This window comes from Coregonus lavaretus (assembly GCF_964263955.1).
Source record: "Coregonus lavaretus genome assembly, chromosome: 32".
Classification (NCBI taxonomy): domain Eukaryota; kingdom Metazoa; phylum Chordata; class Actinopteri; order Salmoniformes; family Salmonidae; genus Coregonus; species Coregonus lavaretus.
The window spans coordinates 38,350,595-38,370,802 of record NC_140019.1 but is presented as its reverse complement, the minus strand read 5'-3'; the positions used below and the strand labels follow the sequence as shown (position 1 = coordinate 38,370,802).

Below are 20,208 nucleotides of genomic sequence, written 5' to 3'. Positions count from 1 at the left end.
ACGAACTTTGCCCTCTTGAACCCATTTCATCAAACAGGTAGCACCCTCTCTATATTAGCAAGCTAAAGCTGAAGTTATCAACGAATTGGCCAACGCACCCTGTGTTGCTGTTACACTGATAAGGGCTACAGAGAGACACTTATCAGTGACAGCCAATCACATTACCCCAGAGTGGGAAATGATGGAGTTACTTTAACATCACCCGCATGGTGCCCCGGGTGGGTGGAGTTTTCACTAAAGAACCAATGGAATGGTCTAAAAAGAGGAAACTCTGCCCACCCGGGTCACCAGGCCATGCTAAATGAAATTGACCAATGACAAGTACCACGCTAAAGACACGCCCCCTTTATGAGAGGCATGCTGGTATTGAGGAGAGGACAGACTGGTGTTAAGGAGAGGACAGGTTGGTGTTAAGGAGAGGACAGGCTGGTGTTAAGGAGAGGACAGGCTGGTGTTAAGGAGAGGACAGGTTGGTGTTAAGGAGAGGACAGGCTGGTGTTAAGGAGAGGACAGGTTGGTGTTAAGGAGAGGACAGGTTGGTGTTAAGGAGAGGACAGGTTGGTGTTAAGGAGAGGACAGGTTGGTGTTAAGGAGAGGGCAGGTTGGTGTTAAGGAGAGGACAGGCTGGTATTGAGGAGAGGACAGGCTGGTGTTAAGGAGAGGGCAGGTTGGTGTTAAGGAGAGGACAGGTTGGTGTTAAGGAGAGGGCAGGTTGGTGTTAAGGAGAGGACAGGTTGGTGTTAAGGAGAGGACAGGCTGGTGTTAAGGAGAGGGCAGGTTGGTGTTAAGGAGAGGACAGGCTGGTGTTAAGGAGAGGGCAGGCTGGTGTTAAGGAGAGGGCAGGCTGGTGTTAAGGAGAGGGCAGGTTGGTGTTAGACCATTCCTTTAGAAGACCCTCTCTACCATACAAACAGCCCATTCCTTTCCTCATACACATGATACATGACCAGGGACAGAGTCGGCACAGACTAGGGGAAGGAGGTGACGCAGAGAGGGAGGAGAGGACTAAAGAATGGAGGGGAAGGGGGATTGTTGTTTGAACAGTGGCACTTATCAGACAGATAGGGGTTGGAGATGGGGGGCAGAGAAAGGAGGGTAGTGGTGTGGGAATGTGTTAGTCTATCCAGCACAGCAGTGTAACCCTAGTGTTGAGGCCATTGCATAAACTGGTTTTAGGGTGTCTGTGATTGTAAGATTGTAAACTAGCACTACAGGCAATTGACTATAATAATAATAATAATATGCCATTTAGCAGACGCTTTTATCCAAAGCGACTTACAGTCATGCGTGCATACATTTTTGTGTATGGGTGGTCCCGGGGATCGAACCCACTACCTTGGCGTTACAAGCGCCGTGCTCTACCAGCTGAGCTACAGAGGACCACAGACTAGCGTCCTGTACAGGAGGTAGGCTCCTGCCATATGGGCCGTTCTGGCTCAGACAAGGCTACTTAACCAATAAGGCATGAGAACCCGGGAATTATCGTGTGAATAACTCCCGACTAAGGGCTGTTCTAAGGCCCGGGGCGAAACAGCCCTTAGGAGGGTGTTATTCTCAATAATACCTGAGATCGAGGGCCTTATTGTATATATTTTTTTAAAAGATAAATGACATGTTTTCATTAAAAACATTATATTGATTAAATCAGTTATATTTCATCCTTCCACCATACAAAATAGTCCGGGCAAAAGCCAGTCGTTAGTTCTGAGCTTCTGAAGCTGCAAGCCAAATGGACGGGACGTAGCCAAATGGACGGGACGTAGCCAAATGGACGGGACGACGTACCTTCTATTTGCAATGGTTGCTATGCTAAACAAATCCTTGGCATGAAGCTATGAAGGCTAGCTACTTATCCTCTGCTAGCTAGCCAACTAAAGCTAACACACAATCACATCAAGCAGCCGAAAGGATAGCAAACTATGTGCACTTTCATTTGTTTGCCTTAGTTTCTATGGCCAGTTCTTTGTACATTACATTTTAGTCATTTAGCAGACGCTCTTATCCAGAGCGACTTACAGTTAGTGAGTGCATACATTTTTCATGCATATCCATTATAATGATCCTGATAAATGGGCGGCAGGTAGCTTAGTGGTTAAGAGCGTTGTGCCAGTAACCGAAAGGTCGCTGGTTCTAATCCCCGAGCTCACAAGGTGAAAAATCTGTCGATGTGCCCTTGAGCAAGGCACTTAACCCTAATTGCTCCTGTAAGTCGCTCTGGATAAGAGCGTCTGCTAAATGACCAATTATTATAAATGAATTTGCCTTGATCAGGGAAGTTGTCTGCCTCTTCACGTTCATATTTGCAAGGTGGAGATCACACAAAAAAAAAAAAACTGCTAAATGTTTCAACAGGTCGGAAAGGGAGACAGCAAGATTTAGACAAACACCAAATGTTGCAAATCAAATGCTATTTTTAAGTGTATAAATTGACTGGCTGGGATGTGGGACAGTGGATGGCATTGTTAAATCTAGCCGAACGGGTATTACCCAGGGAGAATGCGGGGATTGTGGCGCTATAAATCCCTGCTATCAACCAATCAGCATTCTGGATCCAAACAACCCGTTTTATAATTAGTACTTAGGCCTGCAACATGAAATAACCCCGTCCCTGACTAGTAGCCTATAAACTCCTTGTGTGTGATAATGACAGTGTTGCTGCACTGACTCAGTGGCTACCGTGTACGGTACATTAGCTCACTGTCTAAGCCATGCTTTTAAGAGGTGTGTATGGGCAAGAGTAGGTTAGCTCAGAGTGAGAGTGGCTATTATATGAGGTGAACAGTCAAGGACAGGACAGGACAGGACAGGACAGGACAGGACAGGACAGGCATTAAAGCAGTAGAGTACAGGGACAGTTAGCTAAAATGTAAATGTGTCTTATCCTACAGCCCAACCATGCATACTAGCACACATAGGCCTACACACAACCACCCACACGCTCCAAACATCTATTAAATCACTGGCCACAGTGTAATTTACTAAATAATAACTAATCAAACAACTGTTTTTTCATAAAGCTACAGAGGAAATGGGAATATTGACAGTTTCAAAATCAACAAATCACTCAGTGTTGGGAAGCAAACGTCAGGGACTAACTTACTGTGCAGTATTTTAGGATTGTTCATAAAGAATATCTGAATGTAGTTTGAAGGATAACTAACTAATAATAATAATAATAATAATAAGTAGCTAACGATACTTGTTTAGCTGCTCTCTCCTTGGTCTCTTTCGGGCAGCACTAGAAACACTCTTGTTTAGAAGAAATACATGCATGTGTGAAATACAAATGTTAGCTACTTACCCAGAATATGATGTTAAATCCAAACAACAAGTATTTGACACAGCAGCTCACTTCGGCTCCTTTAAAAAGCTGGTGTTTTCCATTGCTAACGTTACTCATCGTGTAAACGTCAAGGCTAGCTAGCTAGTTACAGTAACAATGTAGCTCCACCGGTTCGTTAGCTTGTTAGCTAACCTACAATCACGGCAGTGACAAACTAGCTACTATTTTTGTAGCACACAGGCTACCTAGCTCCATAAAACAACTTGAAACAATCAGCTAGCCAGCCAGCCAGCCAGCCAAATCACAAACACATCGCCATCTAGTTAGGCTAGCTAATGTTAGCTTCCTAGTGAACAACAGATCCAGAAGCACTTTGGATGTGTCAACAAAATATACATTCATCTGCGGTTGAACGTATACTCTCCCTAACTAAACAGATAGTTGAAAGATAAATCCAAGCAATGCTTGTTTTATTGATATACGGTCGATTTCTCCCGTTCGCAGCATTTGATTGTTTTGCGTTTCACCTTTCTTGTTCACAACAACCCTCGCTGACATTTACACTGAGCCTGAGGAAACCCATCTATCTAGCTAAATGTCTGGAAGATGATTTTCTACAGCGACCTCTATTGGAGCCATTCGCTAACACTGCTGGGACAGATTGTGCTGTATCAATGTGCTGTGGCTGTAGGCTTATCAGTGATAGTCTGGCTAACACCTAACTCTCGAAGTCCTGCTGACTTCAGTCTGGAATGGCCCTTGGATGTTGTGGCACAATGTGTCTAAAATGAAGGGAGCTGTGATTTTACTGGTTGACTATTCTCTGTGTCTTTTCTCAGTCAAACACTCACACACACACAGCCCCAGTCTCAACCAATGAGGGGGGAAAAAAAACATTTGGGAAAACCAATCAAACCCGTCGCTCAATTTCTGAGCGAATATTGCATTAACAAACAGCCTCTTTTCCAGACCAGTGTGTCACAGCTTTCCAAGCGCTGTGAGTCACGTGGGTTGCGTCAGCCAGGCTATATCAGTGATTCTAGACCTGTCCAGTGTCCATATCTATCCTGTGTTGTACTGCCACCTGGTGTTATGTTAGATTACTACAGGTGGAGATACTGGTCTTTAAAACTCCCCTCTTTAGTCCTACAGGTGGCAGTCTATGCATGGCTGTAAATCACCAATAATTATCCTCCTTCATTTACGTGTGTATAGCTGCCCTATATGTAGGCTACTTCAGTATCTTATATCAAATAGATTTCAATCAGTCAGTATCCCCAAGATGATATGTAGCTTCTGTCTGGCTATGTTCTCATGACAAAATGGGTTATCAAAATAGATACATCAATACTCTAGGCCAGGGTTCTTCCATTCCGGTCCTGGAGGGCCGAAACACTTCAGTTTTTTATTTCTACCTGGTAGTTAATTGCACTCACCTGGTGTCACAGGTCTGAATTAGCCCCTAATTAGAAGGAGAGGACTCCTGAGTGGCGCAGTGGTCTAAGGCACTGCATCGCAGTGCTAGCTGTGCCACTAGAGATCCTGGTTCGAATCCAGGCTCTGTCGGAGCCGGCTGCGACTGGGCGGCGCACAATTGGCCCAGCGTCGTCCAGGGTAGGGGAGGGAATGGCCGGCAGGGATGTAGCTCAGTTGGTAGAGCATGGCGTTTGCAACGCCAGGGTTGTGGGTTCGATTCCCACGGGGGGCCAGTATAAAAAAAAAAAATGTAATCACTAACTGTAAGTCGCTCTGGATAAGAGCGTCTGCTAAATGACTAAAATGTAAATGAAAAACAGAGGTGTTTCGGCCCTCCAGGACCGGAATGGAAGAACCCTGGACTAGGATTACCTGAGGCTAACTTATTGCATAGTTCATGTTTATGTGAATAAAGCCAGTAGACGTTAAACTCTAGAATCAATATAGCTGGTCGTCATGTTGTGAGATGGGAGAGAGTTGCGTCCCAAAATGCCACTCTCTACTCTCTACATAGTGCACTAATTTTGACCAGATACCTATGGGCCGTGGGTCAAAAGTAGTGCACTATTTACGGAATAGGGTACCATATGAGATGGGAGACAGAGTATCTCTTACAGACACCAGTGAGATAGATGAGGGGACTCCGAAGCCCAGAGGTCTGCCTGACAGACTGTGTTTGCTTGTTAGCTGCTATCTGTATTGATGTTCCCTTGGTGGCTGCTGCTGTGCTGCATTAAATGATTGTGTCGTTATAGTCCTTTTCCCCTGTCACATACTATCAAAGACTACGAGCATGGAAAATAACCATAATAATATGCCATTTAGCAGACGCTTTTATCCAAAGCGACTTACAGTCATGCGTGCATACATTTTTTGTGTATGGGGTGGTCCCGGGGATCGAACCCACTACCTTGGCGTTACAAGCGCCGTGCTCTACCAGCTGAGCTACAGAGGACCACAACCATGGCACCCTGAGTAGCATCATGTATCATGACAGAACACCATGAATTTAGGTATTCCATGGTTAGCCATGTACACTGTAGCTCAGTTGGTAGAGCATGGCGCTCGCAACGCCAGGGTTGTGGGTTCGATTCCCACGGGGGGGGCCAGTATGAAAAAATTTATGCACTCACTAACTGTAAGTCGCTCTGGATAAGAGCGTCTGCTAAAATGTACATTGTTTTCTTCCTGTTGAAATATCCAAGATGAGCTTTTACAACATCTACATAGGCCCTCCGCTAACGTGCCGTGGGACACACCTTCCACGTGGTTCATTATTTACCATAGAACACATAGACCCTTGTTGACTATTCTCACGTGATATCCATTAGCCTCTACAACATCTACACAGGCCCTTCTTACTGTTGTAATGTAACTGAAGTGTATTTGTGAGCTGAGGGGGGAAAGAGACCACAGACACAACATTGATATAATTAGTGTCATCAATTTTAATTCGTTTTGTTTTCACTTATTTAAATAAGACAGAATTAAGGCGGGGTACATGAGACATATTGTTGATACACGCAAAATCATTGGTTGTTAGTCGTATTACCAATAAAACATATCCTTTTTTTTTTTTTCGAACACAAGAAATCTCCCCCTCTTGTTAAAATACATTATATTAAAGAACTAATTACAATCAACACTTGGGATTGGGACATAACCATCCTGTGTTGATGAAATGCAAAACTTCCAAGTGCTACGAACGGGAGAAACCATTGATATCACAGGGGAGGGGGGTTTACTCAAGGCTGATACCTAGAGTGGCTAACACCTGAAATGCCACTTTATCCCCCCTCCCCTGTGATATCAATGGTTTCTCCCGTTCGTAGCACTTGGAAGTTTTGCATTTCATCCTTTCTTGTTGTGAATGTTCTGACAACAACCTTCGCTGTGACAAGGGAAACCAACCAGCTAAATGTGTTTACTCATAGTGAATAGGGTGCTATTTAAGACGCAGCCGTGACAGTGAGAAGGTTATTCCTGCTTACCCAAGGTGCCAAATCACCATAATACCAGGTGTCCCTGTCAGTCAGAGTCCTGTCAGGGTCGTATTCATTAGGGCACACTGTAGAAAAATGCTGTGCAAAGGAAAACAAATCCTTATTGGACAAGCTCAGGTAGTCCCTTCCTGTTTCAGTCCCTTTTTCTTTCCGTTTGGCGTCTAATGAATACAGCCCACGTGTGACTAGTCAGTAATCTGCTGATGCAGCAGTCCCGTCGAGTCCTACGTGTTAGGGGACAAGGATAGACCCACTCCTGTGGTCCTGCTCTGTTTGTGATCCTCCATGTGATCCACTACGGGGCGGAGGGAGAGATGTTGGAATGATGTCGGTGGCCTTGGTGACCCCCTGCCTTGAAATACAACGCCTCCAGAGGGTTGCAGTGCAACGGTTACATTTACTGATAATAGTTTTTACTGTATAACATAAACAGGCTATTGTAGTGTGTTGCGTTTTAGTGTGTGGCGGCGGTCTTACTGTTACTATGCCGATTATGGAGAAGCGTGAGGTTTCTGTGTGAACGACACCTGTTTCAGCCAATCAAAGTCAGTCCAATACTGTGAGCCACAGGAATATGGAATGAATCAAAGAAGTGCAAAATCAAGTGAAACTTGATCAAATACAAAATCTAAAGCAAACTGAAATGTGCATGTGCATGTAGAGTATTGTATGCATAATACAGGCCTTGCTTCAGCAAGAGTTTGGTCATAAAAAAAACAAACCCTACTCCTATCGTCCGATCCCAACCTCGATCCCAACCTCACGTCTGACTGCAACATTCTCTCAACCATCTCTTGTGGAATGCCTCTTTTTATGAATCTTTCCTATTGGCTACCTTGATCGTCATCATCGTTGTGGTACACACAGATGTTTGTCTCTACAACATTAGTGACGACAACCCTTGGTTTCCTATAGATCTCTCAGAATGTATTATTTCTACGTGCTGTATTTGATGTCCCCGGCCATTGTTAGTTTGTTGTTGGTGCCGGACAGTCGACATATCAGTATTAGAAACGGTAACATTGTGTCCCATTGGTTAACACATAAACCTACACAAACTTTCTCAAAAGTCAACACTCTGTCTCTGTCTCTCTCTCTTCTACCTTTCTACCTGCCAATCTGTACATTCATTTGAAACAAAGCAGTACATAAAACAACATACAGTAACTGTATATACAGTACATATAGGTGACAGATGTATTATTGCACTGCGATAGGTAAAGAAGCTTTTTTTTTTCTTCTCCCCTGTTCATTAAAAAGGGTACACTGTACTGTAGTGTAAGTTTTTTTTTGGCCATTTGTGATGTCATCAAGACCACAGTAACGTCAAATGTTCCTCGATCCTTTGCATGGTAAGGTTATGGAACGGTAGAGAAACTACACTGTAACCAGAGCCATATCTATACAACGTCTCGTGTAACTATATGGCTCTGACTGTACCCATTCTATCATAACATGCTCATTCAGAGTGAAGAGTATAGTCCGTCTTGGTTTTTCATCATCGAATAACTATCACGTCAACTTTCGAAGGGATTTGTTGATGAAAGCGTAGTCCAGTAAGCTATAATGTTATATTTACAAACTCCTATACCTAATAATAAAATAATTGGTCATTTAGCAGACGCTCTTATCCAGAGCGACTTACAGGAGCAATTAGGGTTAAGTGCCTTGCTCAAGGGCACATCGACAGATTTTTCACCTAGTGGGCTCGGGGATTAGAACCAGCGACCTTTCGGTTACTGGCACAACGCTCTTACCCACTAAGCTACCTGCCTCCCCGTAGCCACCACTGCTACTACGGTCCTGAAACTGACCCATCAATACTCTGTCAGCGCGTCCTAAATGGCACTATGTTCCCTATTTTAGTGCACTACTTTTGAGCAGGGCCCATAAGGCTTGGGTCAAAAGTAGTGCACTATATAGGGAACAGGGTGTCATTTAGAATACGGTCTCTCTCTCTCTCTCTCTCTCTCTCTCTCTCTCTCTCTCTCTCTCTCTCTCTCTCTCTCTCTCTCTCTCTCTCTCTCTCTCTCTCTCTCTCTCTCTCTCTCTCTCTCTCTCTCTCTCTCTCTCTCTCTCTCTCTCTCTCTCTCTCTCTCTCTCTCTCTCTCTCTCTCTCTCTCTCTCTCTCTCTCTCTCTCTCTCTCTCTCTCTCTCTCTCCAGTTTGACCTGTGTCAGACCTGCAAACATCATGTCAACCTATGGTTTAACTGCATTCCTTTCTACTCCAATGTATACCCAGCAACATTAAAACAATATATATACAAAATATCTGCAAAAGCCTATCTACGACATCACATTATACATTTCTTATGTGGGGGAGAAAAAGTGTAACACTGTTTCTGAAAACACTGCATCATTCCAGATATTGTCTTTGGTATTTTTCTCTAGCTCGTATGCTTTTTTTTGGTACAAATTAGAATAAACTTTTTTTTTTAAAGTAAACATAAGTAAGCTACTGTAATAATTTGATTATTCAAGGAACTCTTGTCATAGTCAAATGCAAGTAAGCTAGTTTTACATTTCGGCAATGCCTGAATACAACAACACATTTTGTTTTTCAATTACAAGGTCCATATCTAAAGATGCAGACAAGTCATTTTGTATTTTAGAGTCCCTTCAATTTCCTAAATGTATAAAGTATGTTATAAGATGTAAGAATGAGAGGCAGAGGAAACAGTGAATTGTCCCTCCAAGCTCCTCTCAGTAATCCCACTGTTGAGCTTGCTCTGAGCTTGATGGTCCTGGACTCTTCTATAGCCAGCCAGCCAAATCAGTGGGTTTTACTGGACTTTAGAATCACCAGACGGGTTGCTTCTACGTCCCAGCTGTGTTGTAAGGGCAGCAGGTTATTTACTCTGTGGTCAACATAAGGGCATCAGGTTCTTTACTGTGTGGTCAAACATTATTGTCCCTTACTCCTGGATGCTCCAAAGCAACAAACACACAAGGTCAGTTCCTTTCAAAGTCCTTTCCATATCTCACCTGTGGGGCAAGCGCTGAGCTGGCCCTCCATCTTAGATGCTCCTATACGTCAATGAATTTAAGAATTGCCCAAAACCCACCAGTCTCTTTATCAATGTCCTGTCTGTTTTCTTTTCTCTTATTGGGCAAGCTCAATGGTCCTTTCTCCTGACCCTCTCTCCCCGGCTCCCCCTATAGGTCGGTGCCAACACTGCCCCTCTTCACCCTCAGGCTGCCGCCCCAGCCCCGGGGACAGGTGTTGTGGGTACGCTGCAGTCCTGGAGACCTCAGCCCAGAGTCCTCCGACTCCACCGAAGCATCCGAGTCAGTGAGGGACCTGGTGTTGTAGAGCCTTACTGGGGACCGGATCACCCCTGTAGGGGTGGGAGGAGGGCTGGCGAAGTGGGGAGACTGGCACCCCATGGCCCTGGACTGGTAGGGACTGAAGGGGGGTTTGGAGCTGCTGCTGCTGTGGTGGTGCTGGTGGTCGTAGCCCTGGTGATGCTGGTGGGTGGTGTTGCCACCTAGTGGGGAGATTGGGAGATTGTGGCCGCTCAGAGCACCTGGGGACGGGCTGTTTTTACGTTTGGCCGCATTGATGATGTTCTTGGCTAACAGGCGATGGTTTGCCTTGGAGTTGTTTGGGCTGGGGCTGACGATGGGAGACTGGCATCTGGAACCCCAGGGAGGGGACAGGGGTGAGGGGGAGAGAGGAGAGGTGATGGTGCCTGGGTGAGAGGGTCTGGAGGAGGAAGAGTTGGAGATGGTGGTGGAGAAAGGCTTGGTTGTCTGGTTGATGTTAGGGGATTGACAGCGGGACCCCCAGGGAGATCTAGGCGATATAGGTGAGGTGGCAGTGGATGGTTTAGGCCTGGATAAAGAGGCTGTGGAGAAGGGTTTGGTGGTCTGGTTGACCACCGCGGGGGACTTGCACCTCGTCTCCCAGGGTGGGGAGAAAGGGGAGGTGGCTGTGGAGGTGGCCGTCACCTGGTGGAGGGGCCTGGAAGAGGAGGAGGAGGTGATGGTGGTCTGGGGGGTTGGGGACCAGACCCCACTGTGGGTGAGGGGTCCCTCTGGGCTGCTGAACCGACGGCTGAACTGCGGTGTCCTGGTGGGAGTGGGAGTGGGGGTGGGGGTGGGGGTGGGGGTGGTGGTGGGGGTCAGGGTCGGAGGGGAATCCTTCCTCGTCTGTGGAGACAGAATAAAGAGTAAAAAGACGTGAAAGTAAAGAGACACTATGATAATGTTTAAACTAGGGTAAAGAGACACTATGATAATGTCAAACCAGGGTAAAGAGACACTATGATAATGTTAAACCAGGGTAAATAGACACTATGATAATGTTAAACTAGGGTAAAGCGACATGAATGTAAGACACTATGATAATGTTAAACTAGGGTAAAGAGACAATTTGATAATGTTAAACTAGGGTAAAGAGACACTATGATAATGTTAAACTAGGGTAAAGAGACATGAATGTGAGACACTATGATAATGTTAAACTAGAGTAGAGAGGTTGGTACTGTAGATCTGCTGTTCCCTAGGCTCCTGAAGAGCTTGGTAGATCTGCTGTTCCCTAGCCTCCTGAAGAGCTTGGTAGGTCTGCTGTTCCCTAGCCTCCTGAAGAGCTTGGTAGGTCTGCTGTTCCCTAGGCTCCTGAAGAGCTTGGTAGGTCTGCTGTTCCCTAGCCTCCTGAAGAGCTTGGTAGGTCTGCTGTTCCCTAGCCTCCTGAAGAGCTTGGTAGGTCTGCTGTTCCCTAGGCTCCTGAAGAGCTTGGTAGGTCTGCTGTTCCCTAGGCTCCTGAAGAGCTTGGTAGGTCTGCTGTTCCCTAGCCTCCTGAAGAGCTTGGTAGGTCTGCTGTTCCCTAGCCTCCTGAAGAGCTTGTTAGGTCTGCTGTTCCCTAGGCTCCTGAAGAGCTTGGTAGGTCTGCTGTTCCCTAGCCTCCTGAAGAGCTTGGTAGGTCTGCTGTTCCCTAGCCTCCTGAAGAGCTTGGTAGGTCTGCTGTTCCCTAGCCTCCTGAAGAGCTTGGTAGGTCTGCCGTTCCCTAGGCTCCTGAAGAGCTTGGTAGGTCTGCTGTTCCCTAGCCTCCTGAAGAGCTTGGTAGGTCTGCTGTTCCCTAGGCTCCTGAAGAGCTTGGTAGGTCTGCTGTTCCCTAGGCTCCTGAAGAGCTTGGTAGGTCTGCTGTTCCCTAGGCTCCTGAAGAGCTTGGTAGGTCTGCTGTTCCCTAGCCTCCTGAAGAGCTTGGTAGGTCTGCTGTTCCCTAGGCTCCTGAAGAGCTTGGTAGGTCTGCTGTTCCCTAGCCTCCTGAAGAGCTTGGTAGGTCTGCTGTTCCCTAGCCTCCTGAAGAGCTTGGTAGGTCTGCTGTTCCCTAGGCTCCTGAAGAGCTTGGTAGGTCTGCTGTTCCCTAGGCTCCTGAAGAGCTTGGTAGGTCTGCTGTTCCCTAACCTCCTGAAGAGCTTGGTAGGTCTGCTGTTCCCTAGCCTCCTGAAGAGCTTGGTAGGTCTGCTGTTCCCTAGGCTCCTGAAGAGCTTGGTAGGTCTGCTGTTCCCTAGCCTCCTGAAGAGCTTGGTAGGTCTGCTGTTCCCTAACCTCCTGAAGAGCTTGGTAGGTCTGCTGTTCCCTAGGCTCCTGAAGAGCTTGGTAGGTCTGCTGTTCCCTAGCCTCCTGAAGAGCTTGGTAGGTCTGCTGTTCCCTAGCCTCCTGAAGAGCTTGGTAGGTCTGCTGTTCCCTAGGCTCCTGAAGAGCTTGGTAGGTCTGCTGTTCCCTAACCTCCTGAAGAGCTTGGTAGGTCTGCTGTTCCCTAGGCTCCTGAAGAGCTTGGTAGGTCTGCTGTTCCCTAGCCTCCTGAAGAGCTTGGTAGATCTGCTGTTCCCTAGGCTCCTGAAGAGCTTGGTAGGTCTGCTGTTCCCTAGGCTCTTGAAGTGCTTGGTAGGTCTGCTGTTCCCTAGGCTCCTGAAGAGCTTGGTAGGTCTGCTGTTCCCTAGCCTCCTGAAGAGCTTGGTAGGTCTGCTGTTCCCTAGGCTCCTGAAGAGCTTGGTAGGTCTGCTGTTCCCTAGGCTCCTGAAGAGCTTGGTAGGTCTGCTGTTCCCTAGGCTCCTGAAGAGCTTGGTAGGTCTGCTGTTCCCTAGGCTCCTGAAGAGCTTGGTAGGTCTGCTGTTCCCTAGGCTCCTGAAGAGCTTGGTAGGTCTGCTGTTCCCTAGGCTCCTGAAGAGCTTGGTAGGTCTGCTGTTCCCTAGCCTCCTGAAGAGCTTGGTAGGTCTGCTGTTCCCTAGCCTCCTGAAGAGCTTGGTAGGTCTGCTGTTCCCTAGCCTCCTGAAGAGCTTGGTAGGTCTGCTGTTCCCTAGGCTCCTGAAGAGCTTGGTAGGTCTGCTGTTCCCTAGCCTCCTGAAGAGCTTGGTAGGTCTGCTGTTCCCTAGCCTCCTGAAGAGCTTGGTAGGTCTGCTGTTCCCTAGCCTCCTGAAGAGCTTGGTAGGTCTGCTGTTCCATAGGCTCCTGAAGAGCTTGGTAATGTAGATCTGCTGTTACAAGACTGGACTCGAACCAGGATCTCTAGTGGCACAGCCTTAGACCACTCAAAGTTTATTGGTCACGTACACAGTTTTGCAGATGTTATCGCAGGTGCCGCGAAATGCTTATGTTTCCAGCTCCAACAGTGCAGTAATATCTAGCATTACAATAAAAATACACACATAATCCAAACGATTTTTTTAAAAGTACAAGAAATTAAGACATATCAGAAAGAGCAATGTCAGAGTCCAGAATATAAATATACAGTACTAGTCAAAAGTTTGGACACACCTACTCATTCAAGGGATTGTCTTTATTTGTACTTTTTTTACGTTGTAGAATAATAGTGAAGACATCAGAACTATGCAATAACACATATGGAATCATGTAGTGTTTTGGGTGTTTCAGTGAAACGTAAGTGAGGGAGGCCCCGCTCTCTCGCTTTCCCAGATGTTTAGTTAATTTCATTCCGATCTCCTTTGCATTATTGTAGCCATTTTCTGTAGCCTGTCAACTATGTGTCTGTCTATCCCTGTTCTCTCCTCTCCGCACAGGCTATACAAACGCCTCACACCGCGTGGCTGCTGCCACTCTAACCTGGTGGTCCCTGCACGCACAACCCACGTGGAGTTCCAGGTCTCCGGCAGCCTCTGGAACTGCCGTTCTGTGACCAACAAGGCAGAGTTCATCTCAGCCTATGCTACCCTCCAGTCCCTCGACTTCTTGGCGCTGACGGAAACATGGATTACCACAGAAAACACTGCTACTCCTACTGCTCTCTCCTCGTCTGACCATGTGTTCTCGCATACCCCGAGAGCATTTGGTCAGCGGGGTGGTGGCACAGGAATCCTCATCTCTCCCAAGTGGACATTCTCTCTTTCTCCCCTGACCCATCTGTCTATCTCCTCATTTGAATTCCATGCTGTCACAGTCACTAGCCCATTCAAGCTTAACATCCTTATCATTTATCGCCCTCCAGGTTCCCTTGGAGAGTTCATCAATGAGCTTGACGCCTTGATAAGTTCCTTTCCTGAGGATGGCTCACCCCTCACAGTTCTGGGTGACTTTAACCTCCCAACGTCTACCTTTGACTAATTTCTCTCTGCCTCCTTCTTTCCACTCCTCTCCTCTTTTGACCTCACCCTCTCACCGTCCCCCCCTACTCACAAGGCAGGCAATACGCTTGACCTCATCTTTACTAGATGCTGTTCTTCTACTAATCTCACTGCAACTCCCCTCCAAGTCTCCGACCACTACTTTGTATCCTTTTCTCTCTCGCTCTCCTCCAACACTACTCACTCTGCCCCTACTCAGATGGTAATGCGCCGTTGCAACCTTCGCTCTCTCTCTCTCGCTACTCTCTCCTCTTCCATCCTATCATCTCTTCCCTCTGCTCAATCCTTCTCCCTCCAATCTCCCGATTCTGCCTCCTCAACCCTCCTCTCCTCCCTTTCTGCATCCTTTGACTCTCTATGTCCCCTATCCTCCCGGCCGGCTCGGTCCTCCCCTCCTGCTCCGTGGCTTGACGACTCATTGCGAACTCACAGAACGGAAATGGAGGAAAACTAGACTCCCTGCGGACCTGGTATCTTTTCACTCCCTCCTCTCTACATTTTCTTCCTCTGTTTCTGCTGCTGAAGCCACTTTCTACCACTCTAAATTCCAAGCATCTGCCTCTAACCCTAGGAAGCTCTTTGCCACCTTCTCCTCCCTGCTGAATCCTCCTCCCCCTCCCCCCTCCTCCCTCCATTTTGAAAATAAGGTTGACGACATCCGATCCTCGTTTGTTAAGTCAAATGACACTGCTGGTCCTGCTCACACTGCCCTACCCTATGCTTTGACTTCTTTCTCCCCTCTCTCTCCAGATGAAATCTTGCGACTTGTGACGGCCGGCCGCCCAACAACCTGCCCGCTTGACCCTATCCCCTCCTCTCTTCTCCAGACCATTTCCGGAGACCTTCTCCCTTACCTCACCTCCCTCATCAACTCATTCTTGACCGCTGGCCATGTCCCTTCCGTCTTCAAGAGAGCGAGAGTTGCACACCTTCTCAAAAAACCTACACTCGATCCCTCCGATGTCAACAACTACAGACCAGTATCCCTTCTTTCTTTTCTCTCCAAAATTATTGAGCGTGCCGTCTTTAGCCTACTCTCTTGCTATCTCTCTCAGAATTACCTTCTTGATCCAAACCAGTCAGGTTTCAAGACTGGTCATTCAACTGAGACTGCTCTTCTCTGTGTCACGGAGGCTCTCCGCACTGCTAAAGCTAACTCTCTCTCCTCTGCTCTCGTCCTTCTAGACCTATCTGCTGCCTTTGATACTGTGAACCATCAGATCCTCCTCTCCACCCTCTCCGAGTTGGGCATCTCCGGCGCGGCTCACTCTTGGATTGCGTCCTACCTGACCGGTCGCTCCTACCAGGTGGCGTGGCGAGAATCTATCTCCGCACCACATGCTCTCACCACTGGTGTCCCCCAGGGCTCAGTTCTAGGCCCTCTCCTATTCTCGCTATACACCAAGTCACTTGGCTCTGTCATATCCTCACGTGGTCTCTCCTATCATTGCTACGCAGACGGCACACAATTAATCTTCTCCTTTCCCCCTTCTGATAACCAGGTGGCGAATCGCATCTCTGCATGTCTGGCAGACATATCAGTGTGGATGACGGATCACCACCTCAAGCTGATCCTCGGCAAGACGGAGCTTCTCTTCCTCCCGGGGAAGGACTGCCCGTTCCATGATCTCGCCATCACGGTTGACAACTCCGTTGTGTCCTCCTCCCAGAGTGCGAAGAGCCTTGGCGTGACCCTGGACAACACCCTGTCGTTCTCCGCTAACATCAAGGCGGTGACCCGATCCTGTAGGTTCATGCTCTACAACATTCGCAGAGTACGACCCTGCCTTACACAGGAAGCGGCACAGGGCCTAATCCAGGCACTTGCCATCTCCCGTCTGGATTACTGCAACTCGCTGTTGGCTGGGCTCCCTGTATGTGCCATTAAACCCCTACAACTCATCCAGAACGCCGCAGCCCGTCTGGTGTTCAACCTTCCCAAGTTCTCTCACGTCACCCCGCTCCTCCGCACACTCCACTGGCTTCCAGTTGAAGCTTGCATCTGCTACAAGACCATGGTGCTTGCCTACGGAGCTGTGAGGGGAACGGCACCTCCATACCTTCAGGCTCTGATCAGTCCCTACACCCAAACGAGGGCATTGCGTTCATCCACCTCTGGCCTGCTGGCCCCCCTACCTCTTCGGAAGCACAGTTCCCACTCAGCCCAGTCAAAACTGTTCGCTGCTCTGGCACCCCAATGGTGGAACAAGCTCCCTCACGACGCCAGGACAGCGGAGTCACTCACCACCTTCCGGAGACACTTGAAACCCCACCTCTTTAAGGAATACCTGGGATAGGATAAAGTAATCCTTCTACCCCCCCCCCCCCCCCCCCTTATCCCAACTCAAAAAAATTAATACAAATACAAATAAAAAAATGGTAAAGTGGTTGTCCCACTGGCTATCATAAGGTGAATGCACCAATTTGTAAGTCGCTCTGGATAAGAGCGTCTGCTAAATGACGAAAATGTAAAATGTAAATGTAAGTCGCTCTGGATAAGAGCGTCTGCTAAATAATGTAAATGTAAATGTAATGTAGTAACCAAAAAAGTGTTAAACAAATCAAAATATATTTTATATTTGAGATTCTTCAAATAGCCACCCTTTGCCTTGATGACAGCTTTGCACACTCTTGGCATTCTCTCAACCAGCTTCACCTGGAATGCTTTTCCAACAGTCTTAAAGGAGGTCCCACATATGCTGAGCACTTGTTGGCTGCTTTTCCTTCACTCTGCCATCCGACTCATCCCAAACCATCTCAATTGGGTTGAGGTCGGGGGATTGAGGAGGCCAAGTCATCTGATGCAGCACTCCATCACTCTCCTTCTTGGTAAAATAGCCCTTCCACAGCCTGGAGGTGTGTTGGGTCATTGTCCTGTTGAAAAACAAATGATAGTCCCACTAAGTCCAAACCAAATGGGATGGCATATCGCTGCAGAATGCTGTGGTAGCCATGCTGATTAAGTGTGCCTTGAATTCTAAATAAATCACAGACAGTGTCACCAGCAAAGCACCCCCACACCATAACACCTCCTCCTCCATGCTTTACGGTGGGAACTACACATGCGGAGATCATCCGTTCACCCACACCGCGTCTTTTTGAACCAAAAATCTCCAATTTGGACTCCAGACCAAAGGACAAATTTCCACCGGTCTAATGTTCATTGCTCGTGTTTCTTGGCCCAAGCTGGTCTCTTCTTCTTATTGGTGTCCTTTAGTAGTAGTTTCTTTGCAGCAATTGGACCATGAAGGCCTGATTCACACAGTCCCCTCTGAACAGATGATGTTGAGATGTGTCCGTTACTTGAACTCTGTGAAGCATTTATTTGGACTGCAATTTCTGAGGCTGGTAACTCTAATGAACGTGTCCTCTGCAGCAGAGGTAACTCTGGGTCTTCCATTCCTGTGGCGGTCATCAAGAGAGCCAGTTTCATCATAGCACTTGATGGTTTTTGCGACTGCACTTGAAGAAACTTTCAAAGTTCTTGAAATGGTCCGTATTGACTGACCTTCATGTCTTAAAGTAATGATGGACTGTTGTTTCGCTTTGCTTATTTGAGCTGTTCTTGCCATAATATGGACTTGGTCTTTTACCAAATAGGGCTATCTTCTGTATACCTTGTCACAACACAACTGATTGGCGCAAACGCATTAAGAAGGAAAGAAATTCTACAAATTAACTTTTAAGAAGGCACACCTGTTAATTGAAATGCATTCCAGGTGACTACCTCATGAAGCTGGTTGAGAGAATGCCAAGATTGTGCAAAGCTGTCATCAATGCAAAGGTTGGCTATTTGAAGAATCTCAAATATAAAATATATTTTGATTTGTTTAACACTTTTTTGGTTACTACATGATTCCATATGTGTTATTTCATAGTTTTGATGTCTTCACCCTTATTCTACAATGTAAAAAATAGTAAAAATAAAGAAAAACCTTTGAATGAGAAGGTGTGTCCAAACCTTTGACTGGTAGTGTTTGTGAATGGTGTGTATAGACAGGATAGACTGATCTAAGGTCAGTTTTGACAGTTTGCGTTCTACTCCATAATGGTGAAGGTTAGGATTTGGAAAGAGTAGGCTGATCCCTAGGCACTAAGGGTAACTTGTACCTTGAGCCTGGAGTGTTTTCATGCTGGACAAGAAAGGCCAGTGGGTCATACCATTCTTTTGAACGTCGGGGCCATGGGTCATACCATTTGTCTGAATGCTTTTAACCCTCGGGGCTTTTGGAAAGCTAAGACCCTTCCTTCACAAAAACCAGGTTGTGGAATTCAGTGTGATCACTCCTATTGTACAGGGTGTTTTCTTTCCCTTCAGGGAGAATCTTTTAAAACTGTTACTTCTTAAAAAGGCTGATTGTTGGTTTTGCATTGATGCAAGCTGTTGTACACTCTGCCGGCTCTTTGAGTTTTAAACTGGGTGTTAGCCTTCAGGAATATACATTTGTTCTGTGTCTATTAACTACTTTCAAATGTTTCCCTGCAGAGATATACATTTGGTCAATGTACTATATGCTTCAGCAAACTATGGCAATAGAAAAGCATTATGGAAAAGTCAGGGCAGCTGAAGAACAGAACGCGTTATAAAGGTAGATGAGTGGAAAACAGCAGGAAGAAACAGAAGACAAGAAGGAAAGGAAAGAGAAAGGATAAAGCTTTAATCAGGAGAGAAACAGAAACAGAGAAGTTTATAGATACTGAATCGGAAAACAGAAATCAGTGCATAAATGAATAGAGAAACAGAGAAACCATAGTCCTTGTTGTCAGCTAGCTGGTTTAGTGATCAACAATGTGAATCTGAAAACACTCTAAAGATATTTGTATTCTATATTGTTGTTTCTACGAATCAGAAATGAGTGCGTCAGAGATAAAAAGAAATTAGGAAACGTTTCATTGTTATTATTGACCACTAGCTCCAAACACTTGTATGTTTTTGAGCCTCCCCTATTTGGTTTTAGTGATCAACATCGTAAATCTGAAAACACTCTTTGAGTTATATTTTCATTCTATGTTGTTCTATGTATAAACACTTCACCTGAAATTATTGCTCAGTCGGGGTCGTAAAACCATTTAAGTTACATTACGTCAAACGGCATGCAGCAGTCTGTAAATGACTGACATCAATGGCCTCAGAGCCAGGGCTCACAGGACAGTGGTAGTAGTATATAATTTGGTAGTTCTCGTCTAAGGGCAGAGAAACTGAGAAATAGAAGTCTAGGGATGCATCCCAAATTGCACCCTATTTCCTATATAGTGCACTACTTTTGACCAGAGCCCTATGGGCCCTGGTAGTGCACTATCAAGGGAATAGGGCGCCATTTCAAACAGTAGTCAGTCTATATTCCCCTGTAGAGACAGAGACATTAAGGGAGTTCCCTGCCTGATACTTTCATGTCTGTAAGCTTGTACTCAATTACAAAATCATAGATCATAAAATAGATGCCAGAGCATCTGTTAAAGGGCTTTGTGTCTCTTTTCTTTGTTGGTCTCTGCTATTCTCTTCCTCTCTCTCTTCTTTCTCTCTCCCACTCTATCTTCTCTCTCTCTCCCACTCTCTTCTCTCTCTCTCTCTCTCTCTTCTCTCTCTCCCACTCTCTTCCTCTCTCCCACTCTCTTCCTCTCTCTCTCTCTTCTCGCTCTCTCTTCTCTCTCTCTCCCACTCTCTTCCTCTCTCTCTTCTCTCTCTCTTCCTCTCTCTCTTCTCTCTCTCCCACTCTCTTCCTCTCTCTCTTCTCTCTCTCCCACTCTCTTCCTCTCTCTCTTCTCTCTCTCCCACTCTCTTCCTCTCTCTCTTCTCTCTCTCCCACTCTCTTCCTCTCCCACTCTCTTCCTCTCTCTCTTCTCTCTCTCTCCCACTCT

General features: G+C 46.5%; 2 protein-coding genes across 2 annotated transcripts in view; both read right to left on the bottom strand.

The window, feature by feature from the left end:
- LOC311107474 (tetraspanin-17-like) overlaps positions 1-3,848 on the bottom strand; it is a 45,415-nt gene extending 41,567 nt beyond the window's left edge. The window contains exon 1 of the mRNA XM_084149970.1: positions 3,302-3,848. Within this exon, the coding sequence (XP_084006096.1) occupies positions 3,302-3,400 (99 nt within the window). The 5' untranslated portion in view covers positions 3,401-3,848. The remainder of the gene's footprint in view (positions 1-3,301) is intronic.
- Positions 3,849-8,890: 5,042 nt separating this feature from the next.
- Positions 8,891-20,208, bottom strand: part of LOC311107830 (uncharacterized protein) — a 33,886-nt gene continuing 22,568 nt past the window's right edge. Inside the window, exon 4 of the mRNA XM_084150394.1 lies at positions 8,891-10,915. Within this exon, the coding sequence (XP_084006520.1) occupies positions 9,920-10,915 (996 nt within the window). The 3' untranslated portion in view covers positions 8,891-9,919. The remainder of the gene's footprint in view (positions 10,916-20,208) is intronic.